Genomic DNA, 26,988 nt, shown 5'->3' on the forward strand with positions numbered 1-26,988 from the left:
GGTTCTCTGAAGGAACTGCTAGTGTTCTTAATGGCTGAGCCAGCTCTCCAGCCCCCAAGTCTTGAACAGTTTACTTCAAATGTGTGTTTGTTTTTTCTTGGTTTCCTTTAAGGTGTTTATTCATTCCCTATGATTGTTTACTTGTCTTTCTTGGATTTTTTAAGGGGATAGGATCTATAGGAACAGAAAGAGAGGAGAATATCTATAGACAGTGTACCTGCTTTCATTAGCAAGAACAGTCTGTGAGTTAGCAGAAAGCTAACTTTAGATCTCTTCAAACTGACACTCAACATTAACCATCACTGTGCTCTTCTTAAGCTATTTAAATGTTGAGGATTTAGTCAGTGGGTAGAGTGCCTACCTACCTCACCATAGGCCCTGGGTTTCATCCTCAACACCTCCTAAACCATAGTAGTGGAGCACATTTAATCCTAGCCTTGCAGAGGTGGAAGCTTATGGATCAGGACTTCAGGCTTATTCTCAGACATAGCCAGATCAAGGCCCACCTGGACATCAGTAAACTCTTTCAAAACAACTACAGAATCCAAATTTTGTGTTCTACTAGGCATTATCTCATGTTCTCTGAAGTCCATTTTCCAGAGAGAAACTTTAAAAATGTATGTGACTTAATTTTTTCAAAGCAAAAATAATGTTCTATAAATTAGCAAAGATCTACTTATTGACTCTGTCTTTGTTCTATTCAGCTGAGTGTAAGTAAAAAGATAAGACAATATACATATTTAAGAGGGCAGTGACTCAATTTAAAATAAATAATTCCTTATGTATTCCTTCTTAGGTTACTAGGTTAATCAAAGTTTCTCATCTAATACTCCGGATTATCTCTAAAAACAAAGCCACCAAATCATGCTCTATTCAGTTCATGGGATAAACTATTCCACTGTTATTCCAATACAGCTAAAGTTTGGGAGAAAGAACATTAAGTCTTTGATGCAGTGATGGTGAGCAGGGACTAAAGAAAGCTAAATAAATCAAGGTTAACATCTAAAAGAAGCCAGTTGTGTTTCTCAGCGGTTAAGATCACTAGCTGCTCTTCCAGAAGATGTCAGAGGGAGGTCAACTCCCAGCACCTGCATAGAGAGGCTCACAGCTATCTATAACTTCATTTCCAAAGGATTCAACATCCTATTCTGACCTCTATGGATATTGTATGCATATGATTTACAGACATACACGCAGGTAAAATATCCACTCATAAAAAATGAAATTTTTAAAAGAATTTTTTTTTTGCCCTTTATAGTCCAGGTCTTTTATTTCTTTTTGTACATTAGGCCATGAATTCATATGGAATGGGCTCTGGCATCTCAGGCTCCTTCCCATTAGTCCTCACAAAGTGTGCTTCTCTGGGTGGGGTGGGGTGGGGCTTCAGGTGAATCCAGGTGCCCTTCTCTTTGGCTTCCTTTTTCTTCTGGTCATTCTCCTTCACCAGCTTCAGGAAGCTGTCTCGGCTGTTAGAGTGCTTGATGTGCTCAATCTGCATGTTAATTCTCTTGGCAAGAATCTTGCCCTTAACTTGCTTTTGTACAATGATGCCCATGCATGGTGGGTGACATTGTAGACTCTTCCGGTTTTGCCATGGTAACCCTTATGAGGCATTTCTTTTTGAACAGTGCCCATTCCCTTGATGTCTACAATATCGCCTTTCTTATAGATTTGCACGTAAGTGGCCAAAGGAACAACTCCATGTTTCCTAAAGGCCTGCAGAACATACCCCTCCTCTTTCCCTTTGTGTTCATCAGTTTGGCGAGTTACTGGAAGATGGCTGCCACGCCCCTTTTTAAATGAATATTTTTATAAAAGAGAAGAAACTAATAGTTAGAAGGATGGAAACCCTTCTCCTTCTGGGCTAGCATAATAAAATGAGGGTGTTTGAGAAAATCCCAGTGCTTTCCCTAACTCACCAACCCACTCCAATTCTCAGAAGTACTTTCCATTTCCTAATAAATTGTCTGTATTTCTATTTCTAACTCATCCAATTCTTTGTCCTGGTACAAAACTCAACAACTTCAGTTGGTATCCTGGGACATAGGCAATCTTTCTTAAATGTGGTTATTGTTCCAGAGGAGCGACCAATAGACTACAAAAATGACCTGGAGAAAGAATTTGTAAATAAAATTTATTTCCAAGATGGGACACTGAGTTTGGACAGATGAAGCAGATGGACCAGTACCAAAGTAGAAGTGAGGGTGCCCTAGGAGAGAAAGTGTATATGCTGAGGAGCTAGGTTCTGGTTTTGCTTCTGATACTTGTGAACTTTAATATTGATTGTCAATTTGAATGGATCAATAATCACCTAGCAAACAAACTTTTAGACATACTGGTTTTTTGCTTTGTTTTGTTATTTTTTGTGGAGAAATAGAGGGGTTTCTGAAAACACTGTGGCCAGCAGAGTGCTGATCCAGAGGAGGCAAGAAGGAAGTCTTGTTCAACACAATTCAGTAGCCAGTATTGACTCAAATTATGAACGTCTGATACAGAGTAGTTTACTTTAGGCACATTTAAGCATAACACAATTTGGAAGAAAGTTTCCTGGTGATAACTAACTCAATCCTGTGTGTACAAGGAAGTTAAAGACATGATTACAACAAAACCCTTGTAAAGTACAAGTGACAGCTTCCATAAAGATAGGTTCTATGGATTAACTAAGGAAGCAGGTTCAAGGTAAACAATGCTTATGATATGGGTCTAGTGTACTTTTACTATTTCTTGTAAAATAGCCATGTGGGAGCAGGTGTCACTGGCTAGCTTTGCAATACCTTGCACAGTTGTGGTATCTCTTTTTCCATATTTTTAGTCACTTTATATATTCAGCATGAACTGCTGCCTCTTACCCCACAGTTCTTTTTCATTAACATATTCTACTCAAAATTTAACTGAGTTATTATGAGCATTTGAAAATTTATGCTTCCAGGGTTTCAAGTAAGTATAATTTATTTATTTATAAGGCATTTCTTTTTTACCTTAATCTTTTACATAAACATTAATATATAAGTTAGCATCAATTATAGTCTTTGCCTTGAATGCCTCAGATATTTAATGTGACTACTTGATATTAGTAGAGTTTGTCTTTTATAATATTGTTAAAAGTTGAAGCAAACTTTTCCTGAATTCTAGATGTGTTATGTTCATAGTTTACTAATGTAAAGGGTCTATTATAGAGATAAATTTAAAAAGCATGCAAGATTTGATTTGCACAAAGCCTTATTGAGAATGTTGTTTCCCTTCCTATCCTCCAGTGAACAGATTTAATTCCTTTTAAACTTTATTTTCTATCATAAGAGGTTTCATTGTGTGGAATATTATATAATAAAGTAGGCAGAATAACATAATAAATTCTCATTATGTCTGACCTAGCTCTACCTCCCATTGTTATGCCCAGATCATGACCCCAAAGATACCACCGAAGACTGTGGATGTCCAGAATAAAACAGCAAGGTTTATTGTTTAAGTTTACAAGTCTAGACAGGGAACTCACTCCTACACCCAATACAGTGAGGCAGGAAGGAGTTGCTCTTTCATTTGTGGCTAGCTATTTAAAGGCTAAAACTCCAAGCCCTTCAGGGCGTTTGCGGGGGTTGGGGCTTTTGCACGGATGTAATTTGAATTGGTTAATTTTTTATCTCTGTTCTCTTTTAATTGGATGAGGGTATGTAACCTTTGAATTTATTGGTTGGGAGTGAGTCACAATTATCATTTTGGGGGCTGTCTGGGACAAGTCCCAGGCTTTGTCCTTGAGCTGCCAAGGGGGCTGGCTGGCCTATACTGACCTTGGGGGCTGGCTCAGTGGTCCAGGCTCTGCCCTTGAGCTGCCATGGACATAATGAGGGGTCCCAGACAGTAAACACCTGGCTGAACTTTGAGCAGTCAGAGTACGTGCAGAAAGGGAAGTACTACAAGGACTGTCTTTTGTTCATGGCTCTCCCAGAAACTGCTTGCTCAAGTCTCAGGAAACTGAAATTGAGGCCTGATTTCTGAGAGAAAACTGAGCAGCCTGTTATGGCATCTGCTTGGTCTTCTTTAAAACCTTCTCTGCTGCCCATAGTGATTTGAAGCTAAAAGATAGACACTGGGATTATTAACATGTTCATAACTTTGTATAATGTCATTAAAACTTGGGACAAATGAGAATATAGTTAAAATCTGGTTATAGTGTATTTGAATAGCTCAGTTTGGGAAATGCCTCTAATATTCCTAGAACAATAGTATGTGCTATAAGGAAGTGGAATATAGTATTAACAGGACTAAGTATCTCCCTTAGTATTTGTAAATGGAAAGTAACGAAAGTTAGATTTCAACAGTGACCCATTGACTCTCATTCCAGATTCTATACTCAAGTACTTTCCACAGACCCCAATTAAGAATGACCTCTGTGTATCACAGAGCCTCCTGTCACCAGCTCTCCTTGTAGTCACTCATTAGTCTCTCAACCTTGAGGTCTAATTTAACTGATTTAGTGTGATGTTACCCTGGGCTTTTCTCTCTGCATTTCCTGGACAGAGTGGGACAGTCCTTTGATGTTTCTAACCTGGTTTTGAAGTGAGTCATAGCTAATTGCCTAAAGGTACCTTCTTCTTGTGGGGTAAGTGTCCCGGTACTTACTGAATGAACATTTGCTGGTGTCTTGAAAATTGTTGTCAACCTAAGTAACAGAAAAACAGAGATTTTCAAAGAAGTGAGATTTAATTGGGGAGAGCACAACATTGCAAAAGGAATAAATAGTTGTGACAGGAACATATTCAAAGAGACCAAGGCAAGGGAAAGTTTTCAAAGGAAAAAGTGGGGGTTACAAATGATTTTTAACAATATTATTGGGAAAACTACATATCTTCATATAGAAAAATGAAAATTGATCTTTCAGATCACTGAAATTGATCTTCAGAGTTAGACATCAAAGTCTGAAATATTTTAAAGAAACAAGAATAGGGAGTACACTTCTAGACATAGTCTCACATAAGAGCTCCTTGATTTCAATTGTCCAGGAAATAAGACAAACAATAAACAAGGGGGGCTTAATGAAATTAAAAATCTGTGTTTCAAAGAAAACTGTTAATCAGCTTGAGAAAGAGGATGGGAGGAGAGGATAAAGAAGAAGGTTGGGGGGGATAACTTACACTGTGCACTGGTTGTAAAGGTCATATGGAAACCTAAATACACACACACACACACACACACACACACACACACACACACACACACACACACAAACTCACATAAAAATTTTAATTGCAGTTACTTATACAAGAAATTACAATTACACTCACCCCAGAAGTCAGAAGTTGCCAAATAAAAAGCCCAGTTTCTCGTATGAGATTCCTCCACTCAAGTTGTTATTCAGAGGTATCCTAGACACCTCCAAAATAATAAAGGCTATTTTTGCTCTAGGTTACCACCAGAAATTGGTAGTGAGACTGGATGAGGACTCAGAAGCTTGCAGTCTGAGGAAACAAGACCAGCTGAGGAACTGGCGAGGTAAGGAAGCAGTGGCTTGTTCTGTCTTTCTGATCTTCCAGAATTCACCCCAATAACTGGCCTCATGTTTGTTCTTATTAATAAGACCTGTTAAGATTCCTGCTACATCTGGCGCCCAACGTTTGTGGTATGAATTAATGAAAAAGCCTCTTGCCTGTGGTCTTTCAGGCCCCAGCTCAGGCCCGAGCTACCCTCAGCCAGTTGTGGTGGCACACACTGGTAGAATTTGCTGACAGAGGCAGAGGCAGGAGGACCCCGAGTTTGAGGCCAGCCTAGGAGGCTTGCTAAGGAGACGTTTTGGCCCAGGACCCAGCCACAAACAGTGGCGGTGGAACTATGGAGGCAGCAGCTGCTGCTCTGAGTTGCCAGCTCTTTTTCATGGTGTTGGTGAATGTGGTGATGCTGCTACCTGGGATGAAGTGTTTACTACTGCTAGTTCAGAGAAGAATTGCCAGGACCATCATGTTACAAGAAGGCATCAGCAAAGGTCAGTTTGGAAAAGTTTGGCAAGACAAATGGTGGGGAGAAATTGCTGTGAAGATTTTCTCTTCTAGGGAAGAACACTCAATGTTCCAAGAGACAGACATTTATCAGACTGTAATTGCTCCAAACCACAGAGGAGGCACAAACAAACAAACAAACAAACAAAAACAAAACCACAGGAACCATGGTCTCGCTTAACAATGACTTTGAAATCTTCAAAAAGATGACTGGACCCCACAAAGATGATTCCACATGGACTATGATAAAGCCATTAAGCTGATTAACACCACCAAAAGATTGACTTTGGACTACAAACTGCTTAGGACAATTTTGAGATGGCTAGCTGAGATGATCCAGCTTGACAGACTACTCGAATAAGGACTTGGGACAGCCCTGCACTTTCCCATTTATAGAGACTGGACAAATGATACAGGACTTGACAATTAACCCAAAAAGATCAATTTTTTAATCTACTTTTAAAAAGGAACTACTTGTTTTAAAAAGGATAAGTAATGAAAATTTTTTTGTCTGAGTTTATCAAATGTTACTGGACTGGACATTGCTAATATATATAATGGAATTTTTATCTGAATTTTTCAAATGTTAATAGACTAGACATTGTTAATGTAATTCTTGACTGTATATATTTTATATACTTATTGGATAGTTTTTCTTGTATTAGTTATAACCTTTTTTTAAAATTTAGACAATAAAAGGGGAAATGTGGTGGTATTGTGTTCCCTAAAATATTGTGCACCCTAATAAATTTATCTGGGGTCAGAGAACAGACAGCCACTAGATACAGAATCAAAAATGGTGGCTAGAAAATGGGTCAGAGCAAGCCATAGCAGAAGCTGGGCGGTGGTGGTGCACGCCTTTAATCCCAGCACTTGAGAGGCAGAGCCAGGTGGATCTCTGTGAATTCAAGGCCACATTGGAAACAGCCAGGCATGGTGACACTTGCCTTTAATCCCAGAAAGTGAGCCTTTAATCCCAGGGAGTGTGGGCAGAAAGAGAAAGATTATATAAGGCAAGAAGACCAGAAACTAGAAGCATTTGGCTGGTTAAGCTTTTAGGCTTTGAAGCAGCACAGTTCAGCTGAGATTCATTTGGATGAGGACTCAGAAGTTTGCAGTCTGAGAAAACAAGACCAGCTGAGGAACTGGCAAGGTGAAGAAGTTGTGGCTTGTTTTGTCTCTCTGATCTTCCAGCATTCACCCCAATAACTGGCTCATGTTTGTTCTTATTAATAAGACCTGTTAAGATTCCTGCTACAGTGAGACCCTAATACAAGTAAGATATTAAGTCATGGTCATGGGGCATGAAGAAATCAAATCCGTACTTATCAGGAAGTTCCTCCCCTGTTGGGTAGTTTTCAAAGGGAGGTACTATCCTGATTGTTGGGCATGGAGGAGAAAACACAGTCTTACTCAGCTGTGAATCCCATGAACTTCAATAGTGAATACCATGGAAAGATAAGTCCATGAATATTAGTTTACCACTGCATAAATATTATTGAAGTAACTAGGTACTTGCTCATTGAATTTAATGCCCTCTCCACAGAAGGAACTACTACAATCTGATTATGAAATCAGAGCTTGGGGTCTCAAAGAACCCAGGAGTGAACCTATTTCTATTATTCTACTAAATGGACATAATGTTAGTTATTTTGGCTCTCTTACCCCGTGAGGAACATGTCCCGAACATGACAAATCCACAGAAGAACTGTTTATTAATATAGGGTAGAAGAGACGTGACAGCCCTGTGTGAAACACACACGTGGTTAAGGAGATAAGAAGAGAAGAGAGAGACCTATGCAAAATGGCGCCGGCTTTTTAAAGAGTGGGCTGCGCATGCATACAGGACGGCTTGTGGCTACTCCACGCATGCACGTTGATTACATGGCCGCTCGCACTTGCTTTACACAACCATGTAAAGCCACGGAGTCCCAGTCCTGCAAGATGTTTTGATCTGGAAATGGCTATTTTATACCGGAAATAACTAGGCAGTCTGCTGGGCAAGCCCAACCGTGTGGACATGTTGTGATTTCCTATCACATACTACTCATGTCTGTCTACCCATAGATTAGTGAAGGTTTCAGGCATTATCAGAGAAGTTTCTTTTTGCAGTGGATGGTGGCTAATGCAGAAACTCACAATTGGTCAAAGGTCAAATGTAGTCTGTTCAGCCACAAATGGGACATCTAAACCACTAAACCAAGGCTCATGGACCTCATTGCAGAACAGGAGGTGGAAAGGTTTTAAAAGCCAGAGGTCAGGAGGGACCAGAATGAAATGGTGTCTTCTGGATATGACAAGACCACTGCACTCATAAATAAACTCACAACATCTATGGCTATCTGCACATGACTAAGCTAGTCAACATTCTATCATGGAGTAGGAAGGATTCATGAACTGCTGAGTATGGTAATTTGAATGTGAATGACCCCCATAGGCTCATAAATTTGAATGCATAGTCCCTAATTGGTGGGCTGTTTAGGAAGCATTATGAGTTGTGGCTTTGTTGGAGGAGGTGTAGCACTAGGGGTGGATCTTGAGTTTTCAAAAGACTTTTTTCAAAAGACTTTCAAAAGACTTTGAGTTTTCAAAAGACTATTCTCTTTCTCTGCCTGCAAATTATGGATCAGACGTGAGCTCTCAGCTACTGTTTCAGTACTATACCTGCCTCTGTACCACCATGCTCCCCTCCATGATGGAAATGGACTAGCCCTCTAAAGTTATAAGCAAGTCACCAATTAAACTTTTTCTTTATAAGTTGTCTTGGTTATGGTGTCACTACACAGCAACAGAACAGCAACTAAGACACTGAGGAACTGTGGATAGTTGATGTCTTCGGAGGAAGGAAAGTAAGTTTTTCTTTAAGGGTATTGCTCCTGTTAGAACTACTATGCCTCAGAGGATGGCCCATGCCCAGAAATTTAAGAATAGCACAAATTAGAGTTTTTGGGTGTCTTAGTTACTCTTTGATTACTGTGATAAGATACAATGGCTATGGCAACTTATAGAAGAAGGGGTTTATTTTGGTCTTACATTTTTAGAGGATTAGAGTTCATGACCACCAAGAAAGTGACAGATTCTCACCATAGCCTCCCAGAAGGTGTACAGCCTCCTTCAGCCTTGATTTTAGCCCAGTGATACATATTTCAGACATATGGAACTATAAGGCAAATTTGTGTTGTACTAGACACTAAGTGCATGACAATTTTCTACAGTAGCCTTAGAAACAATTTATTTACCTAATCAGTTGTGTAGGGGGGAAATAATAAGAGAATTATATGATTCTTGGCACAGAGCTTCACATAGAGTGATCATTGAAGAAATGTGACTATTACAGTAATTTACATTTTTTTTCTTTCAACTTTGATTAAATTATATGTTTAAAACTCTTTCAAGTAGGATTTAATTTGTGTATTGGGATTTAATACACAACAGGCTTTGCCTAATGAAGGAGACATCTACATATACATTACTTCTAATAGGAAGTATATACTCTTTTATATAATTTCTTCATACTCCATGGTGCTATAACATTTTTTGGGAGGGGAAATTTCTCTGACTAGAGAAAAACTTTCTAAAGTAAGTTAATTCACAAGGGTAGTAAAGAACTTCTTGGTGAACAGGTCTTTCACATACTCCCCAAAACCTGCTTTATTTGATTCTCATGCACCAAGCCAGTGTTTTCTCTATTCCAAACTCAGCACAGAACTAGATGCTAGACATAGGGACAGCACTTCTGCCCTTGCGGGGCATTTACCCACCAACCGCACAGTTCCTCAGAGTTTTCTTGAGTGCAAGCAGCAGGAAATATTAGAACGATTTAGATTGTGGAGATAATCAGATAGAAAATAAAGATTAGCCTTGAGAAGGCCTGAAACCTATTCCAAGGAGTCCTGTCTCTGCCCAGGGAATTTATAGAGATGCCAAGGGGTGGAGCAAAATATTCCCCCCAGCACAGCAAGTGCAGACCATCTCAGACTCCTACACTCAGGCCCATGGTCCTAATCATCCTCTCTATGTGGACCTGCTGGGTAAAGCCACAAGGAAGCTGAAAACAGGCTCCCACATGCTCTTAAAGAAATTAGGCTTTTTCAATTAGTCAATCTGAAACTGTTTACCCTGCACTCCCAGTAAAGGCCAGCCCAGCAGTCTGTTTCTCTTTATTTCTGCTGGTTTCTCTTGATGAGCTTCAGGCTTTTCCTTGCATGTCCCTATGTAGCATGCTGCTCTCTTGCTTCAAGAGGAACTGTGAGCATCAATAAACTTCTTAAAATTTGAGGTGCACTGGTTTATGTCATCATTCAATTACTTTGTACAAAGTAAGTCCTGGCACAAAACAATATTTAAGAACTTTGCAGTGTCTATCACCTCATAGAGCAGAAGCAAAAAGTCAGATATGTTAAGAGCTAGAGTATTTCAACAATTGCCCTTTGAAGTTTGAGGTAATCAAGTCTAAAAGATATGTTTCTATTATTATAAAGTAATTCTATTAGTTAATGGATAGTTAGTGGTGGCTCCTGCCTGTAATCCCATCAATTGGAAGACAGAGGAAGAGACAAGCAGAACTGTGTGAGTTTGAGGCCAACTTAGCCTATACAGAAAGTTTCAGGCCAACCAAGGATACATAGCCTCACCTTCCCTAACCCCAAGAAAAAAGTCTTTAGTTAGACACAGTTGCTCCTGCCACTTGGGAGGCTGATATAGAAGGCTCAACATGAGTTCAAGTCTAGTGAGTTCCAGATCATCCTGAATTATAGAGTAAGAACTTGTCTCAAAACCAAACAAAGAAACAAAAAAATAACCCAATAGCAAAACAGAAACAGAAAACAAACAAAGATCCAAATTAACCCACCTCAGTATTTAGGGTTTTGTTCACTGTTGATAAGCCAGATGCTTTGTATCTTTGCGATAGCTCAAGGCAGTAAGAGAATAAAAATGAAAAATTAATTTAAAACGTTCTACCATTTAAAAATTAAAAATATCCTTTTGTTTTACAGTGTGCTGTCAGCTTTGACAGCAACAAGGCTTTCTTGAAGCAGCAAGCCTGGACTTTCCTTCTCTCACCTGTGAGTGCTTTGTGTATCAGAACAGATGAGCTGGGTCATGACCTATGACTAGGCAGCCAAAGGAGTATGAAGCAATCAATCTTCTGAGAACTCCATCCCTAAGCAACCATGAAACAATCAATAGTACAGAAAAGCTTGGAAGCATTCACATTGTGTGGGGCTAAGTCAGTGTACACATAATGAAAGTCCTGTAGGTGTCCACATCACTGATAAAGTTCTGGAGTTGCACAATTTCCTCTGCAAAAGCAAGCAAGGTGGTGGGCTGACTGCTCTAGAGAGAATGCCTTCCTGTTTTATACTAAATCTCCTAATGTCAGAGTAAAGGACAACCCTTAGTGGTGACTCATCTTTAGTAATTCCATTAACATACAGATTAACAGTTCTCACTGGACCCATAAAAAAAAATATGAACAGGAATACTAGAGGTTCAGAGAGATTTCATCCTGGCTTACAGAAATAAACCAAAGTGGGATTAGTAGGAGGGCATGCCCCCCTTGATTTCAGTTATCATCAACTTCATAATCTTGATGCTAAATGTAGAAGAGATTCCCTCAGTCCATAAATCATTAAGACAATGAAAAAGAAGCTGTGGAAAATGATTGAAACATGTTGTATAACTTCACTGACATCACCAAACAGTTAGCTTAGACACATGATGCTTCTTTATAACAGCAAAAGCGTACCCTGAGGTTCTGAAGTGAAGACCTTCTGACAGGCACAGCTAAGGGACATGCTGCTTGAGGCTTGGGAGGCATCTCTTGTTTTGCTCTACCTTTGCTGAGTTTCTTTTTATACTCCTGCTCACATTTCTTGTCAACTCAATTTGTATTGTTGTGTTGTACTTTTTGAGTGCAGAGAATCCTCAACTACACAATTATCCAAAGTTTCCTTTTACATATCAATTCTGGGGAGAGATGTGTGGTGTTTAATGCCTCTGCACACATCTGGTTGCTTAGAACTTCTCCCTCTTATGTAGTTCCTAAAGTGTAGATTGTCCCCACTTCTTGCCACACAGCAGCCACCTGCTTTTCAATGGGAAAAATAACCAGCACACTCAATGATTACTCTTATACTATATATAAAGGACTCACTGACACCAGTTGGGGTTAGTGTTTAACCATTTAATTCCACCATCACTGTGAAGGGTCCTATAGGTATACTTCTGGAGCCCTTAATTATTTGATCCTGAATGGTAAAATTTTTGGAAAGAAGTCACTCTGGAGATGGCTGCTCTGGCCATCTTAATCCCACAGTAAATTTAAACATTGAAACAAATAAGATATCTACAGGATCATGCAGTGGCTTCTTGCCAATTAAAAGCACACCCCTTGGCCGGGTGGTGGTGGTGGTGCAAGTCTTTAATCCCAGCACTTAGGAGGCAGAGCCAGGTGAGTCTCTGTGAGTTCAAGGCCAGTCTGGCCTACAGAGTAACTTCCAGGACAGACTCCAAATCTACAGAGAGAAACCCTGTCTCAAAAAAACAAAACACATCAAAAAAAAAAGCACACCTCTTCCTCTAGAGAATGAACTGCTAAGAGATGCCCCCTATATGGCCCATCTATGGAGAAAAGAGCCTTTGGGAAGAAGTTTCATACAAGGCATAGAGCTTGACCAGTGAATTCTGCACATGATTTCAGACCTTCTCCTGTCTGCTCTGTGAATGTGAGAGGAGAATTGTTCAAGGAAAGCCTAGAAGGAGGCTTAGGACACCCTAGGTTTTATGACTCAGTTTTCTGTATCAAGTCATTTATCTAAGACTATTACTAGCTAGGACTAGGCTTAGTGGTAGAGCACTTGCCTGATATGCATAAAGATGCCTAAAGCCCTGTGTTCAATCCCATTAACACACACACACACACACACACACACACACACACACACACACACTGTTATTACCATCTTACAAGGTCATTTAAATTAATCTGGATGATTGCCCTTTGAGGAGGAAATGTAAGCTGAGGGTAAGAATCTTGATAGTGTCAGATTTTAACTTTATCCCAGCATTTTCCCTGGTACTCATTATTTTTTCTTCATGATTTATTTCTCCCCATAGCCCTTCTTACTGACATTATGTTCTTCATTTTTGTGTGTTTATTGTTTGTTCCTCCTAAATGGAATGTAAGCTCAGTGGAGTTTTATCCACTGCTGTGTGCCCACAATGGAACTCATTCAATATTTACTAAGTGAATGATCTATTAACATGGAAGGTCACCTTTTCCCATACCAGTCTATTTCAGCAAATAGTCTTTAATGCTAAACAGTATCCTATAAGAAAACAACAATAACAATAACAGCTGCATTAACACAAAACATTAACTGCTATCATCAGGATTGTCTTTGGCTTTAAAAAGTATTGTATATATTTAGATATATACCACAAGTAAAGGCACGGTTTTTATCAAACATCTTTTATCTTGAAGCTCACACACAGTACAAGAAGAGAAATTCTAGGCTAATAAACAAGGTTGTTTTTGTTTGTTTGCTTTTGTTTTTTTCAATTGAGTAAAGTCATTCTTTGCCTTTAAAAACAGACTTATTTGTGGCTGGTTTCTTCTTTTCCTTTCTCTTTCCTACCTCTTCCCCTTCCTTGCTATTGTTACTGTTGCTTCTGCTTTTTCTTCTCTTCCTCTTTCTTCTTCCTTTACCCCATGTTCATTCTCTCTCTCTCTCTCTCTCTCTCTCTCTCTCTCTCTCTCTCACACACACACACACACACACACACACACACACACATTATGTTCTGCTCTTAATTTCTACATGAAAATCCAGGACAGTTTGCTAAAGTTTCTACATAGAAGTGACCAGATCTCACAGAGTGGATAAAATTTCAGAATGAAATTCTTGTTGGCTTCTTTTATGACATGCTAAACATCATGTTTCATATCTTTAAAACTACTTTGTTAGTCTTCTAGAATAGTTAACAGCTGCATGTTTTGATTCATTTTATCTTGACTTGTTAAGAACTGGCTTTGAGCAGGATGCTGTAGTACCTGGAATTGCTAGAAGAACAAAGGGAGCATTGAGAGATATTCTCTGCCTTCCTGGAATTCACACAACGAATGGAAGAAATCTCAGAGTTATGAACACTCGGTGAGTCCAACACTAACTGATGACATTCCATTTGTATTTAGAGAAGCCTGGCAACTGAGAACTGTTTTTTTCCCCCTGCTTCCTGGTTTACCAGAGGCAAACTGAGTTGGAAAATGTTATTTGCTTTAATGAAATTATTTACTCTTGTGCAACATTAAGTTGTGTCAATCAAGCAAGTAAAGAAAGAAAAACTTATTTATAAAATTGCTTGCTTCTGTTTTCACTGTATTGCATCTCAGTCTCCAAGACAGGCAAAAAAATGAACCTTTTGCTGCTTGGTACTTTTCTGTTTTTATATATTCCTGTAGCCTGGACAAGAGATAGACATTATTACATTGGAATTATTGAAGCAGTTTGGAACTATGCCTCTGACAATGGAGAAAAGAAACTTATTTCAGTTGGCACGTAAGTCACTAGTCTTTGATGTTTATGGGCCAAGTTTATAAGTTATCAACTTAAAAAATGAAGCCAACAAGAAAAGTATTTCTTTAATTTGTTAAACATAGAAAATGCAAAATGTTAACTTGAAAACCAATACTTTTGCTGGTTTCCTTTATATTCCCAAAATTTGTTCCTATGCAGCTGTCCTGCTCCTTCCTGTTACTCCAAGGGTGCTGTGCTGTTTTTTCACTCCTTCCTGTGGTTAGTCATTCCTTTATCTGTATTCCAAATGTGCTCTCTCTCCGGATGCAGAAGTTCTTTACTTTAAAATAATGACTCTATAGAATGTCCCTAACGGTGACAGTGTTGTTAATCCTTCAAAATATCAAACATGAAAATGAAATACAACTTAAAGAAATATGATTTCTGCTTAATTCTTGTTCAGTGATTCAGGACAGTAAATGAATGATACTAATCTCTCTCACAGTTTCTGAGTACTTATCTATAAAATGAGATAGCTAGCACACCTCACAAGGCTATTTTTAAAGTGCCTGCAAAGCACTTAGCACAACTTCACACATAACATGTGCAAGAAATGTTATCTTCTTATTGTGAGGTTCTGATAAAATGCCATGTAACTTAAAAGTCTTTATGTTTCAGTTACTTTATATCAAGCACTATTCTCTATACAGAAGAATAATAGAGTCTCTTTGAAGTTTGACACCACCACTTTTAATATTATCTGAACATTTGCCACCAAATGGAAACTTGGGATTCAAACAAATATTTTTTTTTTTTTTTTGCCATTAAAATGGCAAGAGAGCTCAAATGAGCCAAATGAGCAGCAGCAACTAAGATTATTATTTAATTTTATATATGGTTGAATTTTTCATGGTAAGAAAAAATACATTGCTAATAATAATATCAAATTGTTATTTTATTAACCTAGTAATGTTTAGTAAGAAAAAGTTCTAAGTCGATAACTGGCTAAAAAGACAATAAATAGAACTTACGTGTTCTTAAACCTGGTTTTGAGATAGTATTCTTTTCTCAAGAGTTGGACATATTTTTCTAGTTTCACTAAAAGCCTAGTTTTGTGTGGTTCATTCTTTTCCTGACTAAGTACAATGTAAATTATCTAGTGTTTATTTCCAAGGAAAGGGGTCAGACACACAAAAGAACTGGAATGGGAGTATACCTCAGTGGTAGAGTACTTACCTAGCAAGCATGGGTTCAATGCCATGGGTTCATTTATCAGCAACACACACATACACACACACACACACACACACACACACACACACACACACACAGAGAGAGAGAGAGAGAGAGAGAGAGACACACACACACTAATTAATTAAAACAAAGAAAAATACTGTTCTACTCAATTGTCCACTAACCCGTGTCCCTGTTTATAATCATTCAGCTTTCTATTTATCATTGTTCTACAAAGAGAGACCCTGTCTCAAAAAACAAACAAACAAAAAACACACATTTATATTATAATAAGTTTATCTGACCATTCTGTCAATCATGGATTGAGCTACCTCACACCTAAGCAGTTCACTGGTTACCAAAGACTTTTATGTTTCCAGAATCAACGTTAAGAGAATACATTTGATTAATTAAAGTAGAAATTTTCTGGTAGATATTACTTAGCAGTTTCTGATTGGTTAGGTCCATGATATGTTCAACTTGCACTCCACAGGCCACATATACCTTTACAGAACAGTTATGAAAGTGGTCCAACACATTTGTAGATGGCAATGTTATATTATAATGTCAAGAGCTTAGATACTCTTTTTACATTAAATTATTTTTTGGTTGGCTTATATAGGTACCCAAGTTGCTAGGCCTGGCTTAACTGAATGGCTTCCTAATTAATTATTTTAACACTGCCTCAAAAAATAATTTAAAAATATTAAAGGACTACATGGTGAGTGTTAGGTGCCCCCCCAAATCACAAAAACCCAGGACAAATGGCTAACTCTGCTGTCTATCAGCATACCAAAGCACACAGCTGGCCTACAGGCTCTCTCAGTACCATGGTTTCTCTGTGTTCTTCTCATCTCTGCCTCATACCCTAAACTTCCCCAGCCCAGAGGCTCCCCTTCCCTTCCCCCACTTCTATTTCATATGTAAGCCTGCCATTCAGGTCTGTCTGTTGGTCTTGGCTCACTCTTGGACTCTTGGCCTCTTAGCTCTCTTACTCTGTCACCTTCCCTCCCCCATGGCCAGCATCAGTCTGGACTCTTTCAGATGCCTCTGGTTGTACTCTCCCTCATATCTACACTAAGACTCTTCTCACCAATACCTAGGAGTACTCATGTCATCAAATTCATTCAGTGAGTTTGAGTCTAACCTGAGGTATGTGAAACTCTGCCTCAAATTTTTCTTTTTAAAATTTCCAAAGAGGTACAACATTTGGCTAACATTATTGCGTAAATGTCCCACTCTCTGAGGTTGCTAAATAAAAATAACAGAGGTTTGTAAGGGACAACACCTCATACAGGACAGCCTCTCTGGATGTACTTAACCTTAACATTTCATGCTTTCCACACTTTGCTACAACCATTACCATTTCTCCTGACTAAGAAGGTTGATTAGCATTGTATTCCTGCTATATTTTCAAAACTTAGCTAATTTTGATTTATAGTTCACTGAGACTTGTACTATATACCCCTGGTTGGGGGTGGTGGTGGTGAGCTGCCTGTGATTAAACCGTTTTTTTTTTTTTTCTGTGATTTCTGTATGTTAAAGGCAATATTTCTGAAATGTCCTGCAAAAGCTTTCCTGTTCTAGTCTCTAGAATCTGTGGGTAGGATGAGACATCATGTACAAAAAGCAGTGTTTTAGTCACCAGCATAGCTAGCCTGGGTGGAGTTGGAGAAAACTAGCTTGTGTGTGGGGTTGGGAGAACAAAGAGTCCTCCCATGGCTGGAGTGAACACTGGAAGCTACAGAGATTAAGGGAAATTCTATGTAGTGTTGCTGATTGGAAGTTGGAAAGATTACTTGAGAAGCATATGGGCAGCCTTAAAGACCTGAGAGAGGGCCGCAGACATCAGCCACAAGCAAACAGTAATTTGAATCCTACAGACTAAAGACACTGAATTGTGCCTACAATCTGACTGATTCAGGAAGTAGATTTTTCTACAAGTCTTCAGGGGAGTGCATCCCCTTGATTTCAGTGCTATGGTGCCCAGGGCAGAAAATACAGTCATGAGGTGTCAGGCTTATAACTCATCCAACTGTGAGTTATAAGCAGGTATTACTTCATGCTGCTATGTGATGATTTGTTATACAGTAATGAAAAATCTAAAGAAGCACCTCAACAAGTGAAGTCAAAGCTCTTCTGTAATCTAGAGACTTTAGTACCCAAGCTAAGAATAGACCAAAACCACTTCAGTGAATTCTGAACTTACCAGTGGAACAGTATTATTAATTAATTATGGTAGCATTAATGACAAATTATCTACCATTAAAAACTCAGTTCTGATTCTGAATTTACCAGAAATGATAGGAATAGGCTTTTTATTTTCTTTAAAAATAAAAATGGGGCCTAAAATAGGAACTGTGAATGCTGGGAAGAACACGCATTTTCTGTACTGAGTAAAAAGAATTACAGTTGCCAACAGGAAGGACTGAAAATAAATGTGGATAATTCGTTTGGTTCAAAGACCAAGTATAATAGATTCTTGTGGCTAATATGTGACTGGCAAGTTCTGACAAGCTTCCAGTAGATGACTGACCCTTTGTCCCCAAGCCATGAATGGCCCCCGATGTTCCTTTGCAGGACAGCGTCATAAGCAAACAGACCTCCCAAAGTTAGCTATTTCTCAATTTGGTAAGGGAAATTTGTCACAATGACCAGGTCAAATGGAAGAACCAGTTTGAGATGTGTGTGTGTGTGTGTGTGTGTGTGTGTGTGTGTGTGTGTGTAAAATCTTTTAGTATATTTTAGCATCAGATCAACTTTTATTTTAAAGGTCATTTTCATGAATACTCCATCCCCTCAAAAACTTTGTTTAGAAAAAAATGAGTCACAAAACTAAGACAGAGCACATCTTATTTTAAGAAATAAGTAATAAAACACCAGAATAGTAGAAACATTTTGACAAATGGACATTTATTACAGTATATGGGATGGCATGGATTCCTGGGTGCTGTAGAGTCACCTTATGGAAATCAGATGCACACAGTGTTTCAATAAAGCCTTAGTGACTAGAGGGCTGCCTTAAAACCTGATTCTCCATAAGATGTATATCGAAAGGCATGGTAGATTAGGATCTCTGCTAAAAATTATCAGGTAAGACTCCTAGAAATAGTGTCAAACTCCAAAGACAATTTGTTCTGGGGTTTAGAAGAATATGTTTAAGACTAGCTCAGAGTTCTTTTGGCTCTGACTGACCTTGTTCCCATTCCCTGTGGGGCCCTCTTAACACAGTCAACTGCATGCCTTTGGCCTCAGGGGTTTTCAGTGCTGCACGGCCAAGCTGCTGTTTGAGCACATATTTATTAAGATTCCTCCTGTCTACACTAATTCTGTGGGTTTATGGCAGAGTTCACCCCAGTGCTCTGATCTTTATTCATGGATTTCTTGAAGTTTCCAAGCCACCTCCATTTTTTTTCTGCTTTGCTTTAACACAAAGGGAAGCACATAACAATTATAAGTAACACAGGCAGGACACCTCATGGCAAGTATTTTCAGTAGGATTTTGCTGTTCCACAATTAGTATGTTTTTAACTGCTTTATTTTTCTTACTTCCAGTGTGACCGTCACACCTGAATGGGTTTGAAGGAGCATGAAATACAATCTCCATCATTTTCAGTGTACAATTCTGCCTCCTTTGAGTCCTGGTGTTTATACAATCAGTTGTCAGTATATGGTTGTCTCTGAGACTGTCACTCTAGAAGTCCTTAGTCAATCTAGAGAAATGTGGCTCTTTTGCTACCTATTTCTTGCTCCCTCACCCAAATCCAGCCCCAGGATCACTGCCAAGTGGTGGTGCTCTCTGGCCACCGTACCTAGGTTTCATCTATATAGCTACCAAATGCAGAGATTTGGCACCACCATGGTATCAGCTGAAAACAGTATTTTCCATAGTTCTTTCTCATAATATCAAGGAACCCCACTGCCTCTGCACTTTACCTTCAACATATTACCTTCAACTTTACAAATTCCCACAAGCCCAAAGTGGCTGCCTGCACCAGAATATATTAGCCTGCTGGTTAAAAACTGAAGGTGCCTATGCTGCACTCCCCTCTGCCCCCAGTCAGAATCATCAAACTGAAGCCAGGAATTTATTTGCACATCACCTAGTGCATTAGTAGATAATTACGCAGGTTAACATTTAGAAAACATGAGGTTAGATCCCTAGACTTTTGAAAATCACATCTTCAACTTCTGTAGCAACTCCAGAGCTCCTAACTAACCTCATTTTTTATCTTGAAACATGGAAAGAAAAATGTCTCCGAGCCTTGCTGAGGAGGTCTGAGCCCAGGGAACATGACAAAGTTTACTTTCCAGTCAGGTTATCCTGTTCTGTGGTGGTTACGTGGAACATGATAAAGTATTGAAAACTGATGGGCTATAACAGACAACAACTGTACACAGTACAAATGCAAGGCCTTGGTTATTGAGGACCTTACCAAAACCAGGATTTAGCCTTCTAAATGGCTGCATGGCACTGTTCACAAACAGATCCCACTGAAAACAAATGTTTTAAATTCAGTATGTAAGAACCAATTTAGGTGTAAATATCAAATGTACTCCCCCCACTTTTTTCTCCCTTCCTAGTTCTATTTATTATGTTGATATATTTAGGAGAATTTTCAAATTATTAATTGACAATAATAAGAAGATAAGCATTCAATATGAAGTATTTATGGTAGTGAAGGATTGAAAAATACATGTTGTAATTTAAATGCAAAGGTAATTTTTAAACCCAAATATATATAAATAATAAATAAATATATCCCAGTTCTAGGACTCCTAAAAGAAATGAGAAGGATAGACTGGGGCTGTGGGGAAACTTCAGCGGGTAATGTCCTTGCTGTGCTAGTACAGCTGATCCCCAGCATCAGGAAAAGCAGGGCAGAGTTGGGTGAACAAATCACATCACTGAAGACAGACAGCCTCTGGAAGTGGGCGTGGGGAAGCTCACTGGCCAACTGAAATGGGGAGCTCCACTTCAGGGAGAGAATTTGTCCCAGAAACTAAAGTGGAAAGTGATAGAGGAAGGTCCTACTATGGCCTCCACATCCACAGGTGAGTGTGCACTCATACACACACGCACATAACGGGTGTGTGTGTGCACACATACCCCCCCACACACACACAAAATAAATAATCTAAAAGATAGAATTAATTTAGTTCCATTCATTTTTATTTTGTGTCATTTTTGGCACCATGGTTTGGGGAGGTCCTCACAGGTGGTTTTCTACCATGTGTCTGATACAAAACCCCATATATTAAAATAACAGCCAACTGGCAGCTCTCCCCTTCGTCTTTGAAGCTGTTTATACAACAGGCAAATACTGAATGTTGATGTGATCATTGAGTCTTCTAAATTCTAATGATATTTCCAGAAATGATGGCTTCTGATGAAAATGTCTTTTTCTTTGCAGGGAACAGTCCAATTTCTATCTTCAAAATGGCCCAGATCGCATTGGAAGAACATACAAGAAGGCCCTTTATATTCAGTATACGGATGGCACCTTTAGGATGACTGTAGACAAACCAGTGTGGCTAGGGTTTTTAGGCCCTATCATCAAAGCGGAAGTGGGAGATAAAGTTTATGTTCACTTAAAGAACTTTGCCTCTAGGCCCTATACTTTTCATTCACATGGGGTAACTTACTACAAGGAGCATGAGGGTAAGTCCAGTGTGTATTGTGGTTGCAATTTCTTCTTCAGGAGGAAAACTTTTTAATGTCTAAATTGATGCCTTTAGATAGAACCTGTAACCACACCCTTTAAAACTGATCTATTTTATAATGGATTTGAACTCATCACAATAAGTACTTTGTTTCTTCAAGTTATTTGGCTTCCTATAGTGGGAATTAGATATGAGGTAGATCATTGAATCTACCCTGAGAAAAAAGATAAAGAAATAATAAGATAAATGTGTAGATAATTGCATCTACTCTAAAAAGAAAAAGGGGAAGATATAAAAATGAAAAAAGGTAGATTATTGAATCTATTAGGAAAAAAAGAGAGAATATGGATATGATAAAAAAGGAGATTTTGAATCTCCTTTTTAAAAGGAACTACTTGTTTTTTGTTGTGAGCCTAGCCTTTAATGGCTGAGCCATCTCTCCAGCCCTAACTACTTGTTTTAAATAGGACAAGTAATGAAAAATTTTTTTGTCTGAGTTTATCAAATGTTACTGGACTGGACATTGTTTTATATATATATAAATAATGGAGTGTTTTGTCTGAATCTGTCAAATAATGGACTAGACATAGTTAATGTAATTCTTGATTGTATATATTTTATATACTTATTGGATAGTTTTTCTTGTATTAGTTATAAGCTTTTTTAAATTTTAAAAAAGGGGAAATGTGGTAGTATTGTGTTCCCCAAAATATTGTGCACCCCAATAAATTTATCTGGGGTCAGAACAGACAGCCACTAGATACAGAGGCTAGAAAATGGTGGTACTCATGCCTTTAATTCTAGCATTCCGGAGGCAGAAATCTCTCTGGATCTCTGTGAGTTCAAGGCCACATTGGAAACAGCCAGGCATGGTGACACACGCCTTTAATCCCAAGAAGTGAGCCTTTAATTCCAGGAAGTGATGGCAGAAAGCAGAAAGGTCTATAAGGCATGAGGACCAGAATTTGGCTGGTTAAGCTTTTAGGCTTCTAGCAGCAGTTCAGCTGAGATCCATTCAAATATGAGGACTCAGAGGCTTCCTGTCTGAGGAAACAGAATCAGCTGAGTCACTGGCAAGGTGAGGAAGCTGTGGCTTGTTCTGCTTCTCTGATCTTCCAGCATTCACCCCAATAACTGGCCTCAGGTTTGATTTTATTAATAAGTGCCTTTAAGATTCCTGCTACAGGGAATGCCATACATCCCTAAATGGACTAGGTGCTGATAGTGAGAGCCACAACTGGACCATGAGTACTTAATCCCTTATCTAATAGTGGAAGAATATGAGAAGTGGACAATGTGCCTGACAGCTTAGAAGAGGCATGAAGCCAGAGGGAAGAGAAGGATTCAGGGTGGAGGCTTTCTTATCTTTGGAATTCTTCCAGTGATCATATTGTAGCTGCTATCACCTTCCATCCTGACTTCTCATAAACTCCAGCCCAGCTAAGGTGGCCTAAATAATCTCATACACCAGCCACAAAGCTTGAGGACTTGTTTTAAGTCCCTGGAAATCACATAGTGAAAGGAGAACAATGATTCCCCCAAGTTGTCAACTTACCTCCACACATGTACATGTATACACACATGCAAACACACATGGTAAATGAATAAATGTAAAATAAATTTAAAAGAGGTAATTTTTTAGTAAGTTAATTTTATACATGGTGTGTCATTACTGAAGAGACACGTACTTTTGAGTATCTATCCCAGATAAGGCACTAAAGAATGATGTTACATAAGCCTTGAATGATGAACTGGTGAGTTGAACTGGGTTTACTTGCAGGAGCATGGCAACACACAGGCAGTGATACTAAAGAAGAGTATCATGTATATCCTAGAGGAAGGCAGGATTGCCATGGAGCACTTCTTCCTGAGGTACCTCATAAGCCTTCACTCTCTGGACCCAATCTTGTGAGAGTTTCCTGTGGGTAACCACAGCTGCTCTGATTGCAAACTTATAATGGCCATCTCATGATCAGAGGACAGAGTTCCACATTACACCATCTCTTTTCTCTTTTTATTAGCCAAGTTCTACTAATAAGGTAACAATTGGCTGTCATGCTTTTTCTTTTTTACAGCACCATGGTATACTATGGTTAATATTAACTTTCAAGAGACAACAGTAGGCTTGTGATTTTGTTAAAAGGAAAAGTTCTTATTTTTTAAAGATACATGCTCAGATATTTATAAATTAAATATGCCTAGAATTTGCTTTGAAAATAATTTAATATGGCTGAAAACAAATTTGAGTGGGGTTATGGAAAAAACAAGAATAGTTTTCAGTTTACCATTGTTAAAGCTGCATTAATAGGTACACTGAAAATCCATTAACACTTTAAGGAAGATAGAAGTTCATTTCACTTTTGCATGTTTAAAAATTTTTTAAATTAAATGTAAATATTTTTTAGTTCTGTAATTACTACACATATACACACAAATCAGATATTATATAAGAAGTTTTAAATTATTTAACAGGGTGGTTATTTTGCTTATTCTTTAAACCATGACCCCTAGGTGAAAGCTTTCCCTTACATTAAAATAATTACAATCATGCTGAAATATCTATTATGTATAACTCAATCACCAAATTAATAATAATCATTTCTGTGAGGCTTATGGACTCCCTAGACATTAGCTTTCTGTTTGCTTTTCTGTGTGTTCAAATAGGATCTTACTGAATGTCCAAAGGGCACACGTTGAGATGATGAAGACTGACTATTCCTTCACTATATTCATATGTACTCACTTTCTAACTCTGTTACATGTTGTTTTCCAGGGGCTATTTATCCTGACAACACCACTGATTTTCAAAAAGCAGATGATAAAGTGTTTCCTGGAGAGCAATATTTGTATGTGCTGCATGCCAGTGAGCAAAGTCCTGTTGATGGAGACAGCAATTGTGTGACCAGGATTTACCATTCCCATGTTGATGCGCCAAAAGATATTGCATCAGGACTCATAGGACCTTTAATACTCTGTAAAAAAGGTATATTTTCTCATTGCTCACAATATGGGAGGCAGGTTCAAGGCAGTTTATTTTCTTTTTTCAGTTAGTTTTTTAAACTGTAAGTTATTCTGTGATTAAGTTGAATAGATAAATGGTAAGAATAAAAAGAAGGAAGTAAAGTACAGGATAGGCCTTGATGATGTGAAAAAAATGAAACAAACCTTTAGAGGAAAATGCCAGTGAAGCTAAAATGCTTGAAATCATCTCTGTGGGATGGGTTTTCTGGGTATAACTTCCAACAATGGTGTTATATAGAGACACATGACTTTACTATGTGTGGCACTCCTTTACCTCAGTGGCACTCCCTAGCAATGGCTACAGTTACCTGTATTATGTTAGTAAGTATAATAATACATTTATTCCTCACCTTATGAAGACAGTGTAACTCAAGAGATTGAAATGTAATGTTTATTGGACCAATAGTTACCTGCAAAGCCTTTTTGTGGTGGCTTGTGGCCTATATGTGTGTACTAGATGATATGGACAGACACACTTGAATTTATAACCTTTTCAGTTGCCAAAAAACATTTAATGGTTTTGTCAGTAGATATATAGACACATACATATGCAGTGCACAGGACATGAACAAAGTGGAGTAGCTGGTCCAGATCTGTGGTTTACTAAGAAGATGAACACTAAATTTAAAAAATAATCTAATTACCTAAAATGATGTTGAATCACATAATAAAAATTCAGATCTACTAAATCATAAATTTCTACTTCAGATTCTCTAGGTAAGGAAAAAGAAAAAAATATTGACCAAGAATTTGTAGTAATGTTCTCTGTGGTGGATGAAAATCTCAGCTGGTATCTAGAAGATAACATCAACACCTTCTGCTCTGAACCAAATAAAGTTGACAAAGACAATGAAGACTTTCAGGAGAGCAACAGGATGTACTGTAAGATTAAAAAAGATATATCATTTTTGTTTTAAAAATTATGCTAAGATTATTCTCTCACATGAATAATCCTAACCTGAGGTCATAATAACAAAAGCAATGGACACACAATTTGATATTTATCTGTCCTAGTTAGAGTTACTATTTCTGTGATAAAACACCATGACCAAAGGCAAAAGTTTGAGAAGACAGGGTTTATTTTACTTACACTTTCACATAATAGTCCACCATTGAAGGAAGTCAGGGCAGGAACTCAAACAGTACAGGAACCTGGAGGCAGGAGCTGATGTAGAGGCCATGGAGGGTGCTGCTTACTGATTTGCTCCTCATGGCTTCCTCAGCCAGCTTTCTTACAGTACTTGGGACCACCAGCTCAGAGGTAGTACCAACCATAATGGGCTGGGCCCTCCCACAATAATTGCAAACTAAGAAAATGACCTACAGGATTGCCTATGGCCCTAGCTTATGGAAACAATATCTTAATTGAGGATCCCTCATCTCAGATGACTCTAGCTTGTGCCAAGTTGACACAAAACTAGCCAGCACACTGTTTAAATACTAGACAAGGTAAAAGGCAGAAACACCAAACATGTACCTTAATTTACAAGAAAAATCATCAGTTGAAATTTAATACACACGTTATACATACATCTTTATTTATCCTCCAAGTTCATTCTAGAAGTTATTTGAATGAGCTAATTAGGACTATTGAAGTACATGTTTAAAATTACATTTATATTATAAATCATCCACCTATGTTTAATAAAATAACTCAGACTACTAGTTCTAAAAATTATCCCTTTTATATACTACACTGTCCTCACCAGGTCCCCCATTCTGTATTAATTAAATATTTTAGTTCATTTTGTATCTCCTAGAAATGCCAAAATGTCTTCTTGAGAACCCAAGCTTTTCCTTAATTCCCAGGGACAAAAATAATGAAATTAAATTTTCTATCCCTCAGAATTTACATGGTAAATTAAGTACCTTAACATTAATTAGGCCAAAAAGTATAGATTATTTTTCATTTAGCTTCTTTAAAATGATCTTCACTTGAAAACTGAGAAAAACAATAACTGCACTTCTAAATTAGAAAATGAAATTATTTCCAGAATTTTATCTGAAAGGTTTTGTTTTGTTTTCATCTGACATGAGTGTCTCCTTCCTACATATTTTACCTTCTCTCTGTTATCCTGCTAACAAAAACAGACATTAGAAAAATATCCTCAGATTTCTAGTCTGGATGGACACAGTTTGGTAACACTGTCACATCTGCTATATTAATGGTCCTTAACATTAATATTTCTACCCATGAATTTCCTAGGACTGCACAATTTGAATAATGACCCTCAGTTTCTTCCTAGGTTCTTGGGCCTGACTGCTTTTGAACTTTCAGATCTTCCTGGCTTTTGTCCCTGCTGCCCATTGCTGAATTTATTTTTTCTTCAAATCTCTTTGAAGTGTGTCTTTCAATCTTAGAAACATTTCTACTTGATATTATTATTACAAAAGAAATTGATATAAGTCCAAAAAGTCCTAAACAAAAAGAATAAATTTAAATCATATGACTTTTGCCTACAATCACAGTTAATAATTGATTATTAAATAACTTTAGCTGAGTACTCTCTATATATGTATATGGATACATTTATATTTATACACACACAATCAATGCAAATAGT

At 38.1% G+C, this 26,988-nt stretch overlaps 1 protein-coding gene and 1 pseudogene across 1 annotated transcript in view; one reads left to right on the forward strand and one right to left on the reverse strand.

The window, feature by feature from the left end:
- Window positions 1–1,285: 1,285 nt before the first annotated feature.
- Window positions 1,286–1,766, reverse strand: LOC118585515 (annotated as a pseudogene).
- A 12,541-nt stretch (window positions 1,767–14,307) lies between these two features.
- Window positions 14,308–26,988, forward strand: part of LOC118585278 (ceruloplasmin) — a 38,635-nt gene continuing 25,954 nt past the window's right edge. The window contains exons 1-4 of the mRNA XM_036189619.1: window positions 14,308–14,548; window positions 21,154–21,401; window positions 24,177–24,386; window positions 25,133–25,306. Coding sequence (XP_036045512.1) covers window positions 14,403–14,548; window positions 21,154–21,401; window positions 24,177–24,386; window positions 25,133–25,306 — 778 coding nt within the window. The 5' untranslated portion in view covers window positions 14,308–14,402. The remainder of the gene's footprint in view (window positions 14,549–21,153; window positions 21,402–24,176; window positions 24,387–25,132; window positions 25,307–26,988) is intronic.

Source organism: Onychomys torridus, chromosome 6 (assembly GCF_903995425.1).
Source record: "Onychomys torridus chromosome 6, mOncTor1.1, whole genome shotgun sequence".
NCBI lineage: Eukaryota > Metazoa > Chordata > Mammalia > Rodentia > Cricetidae > Onychomys > Onychomys torridus.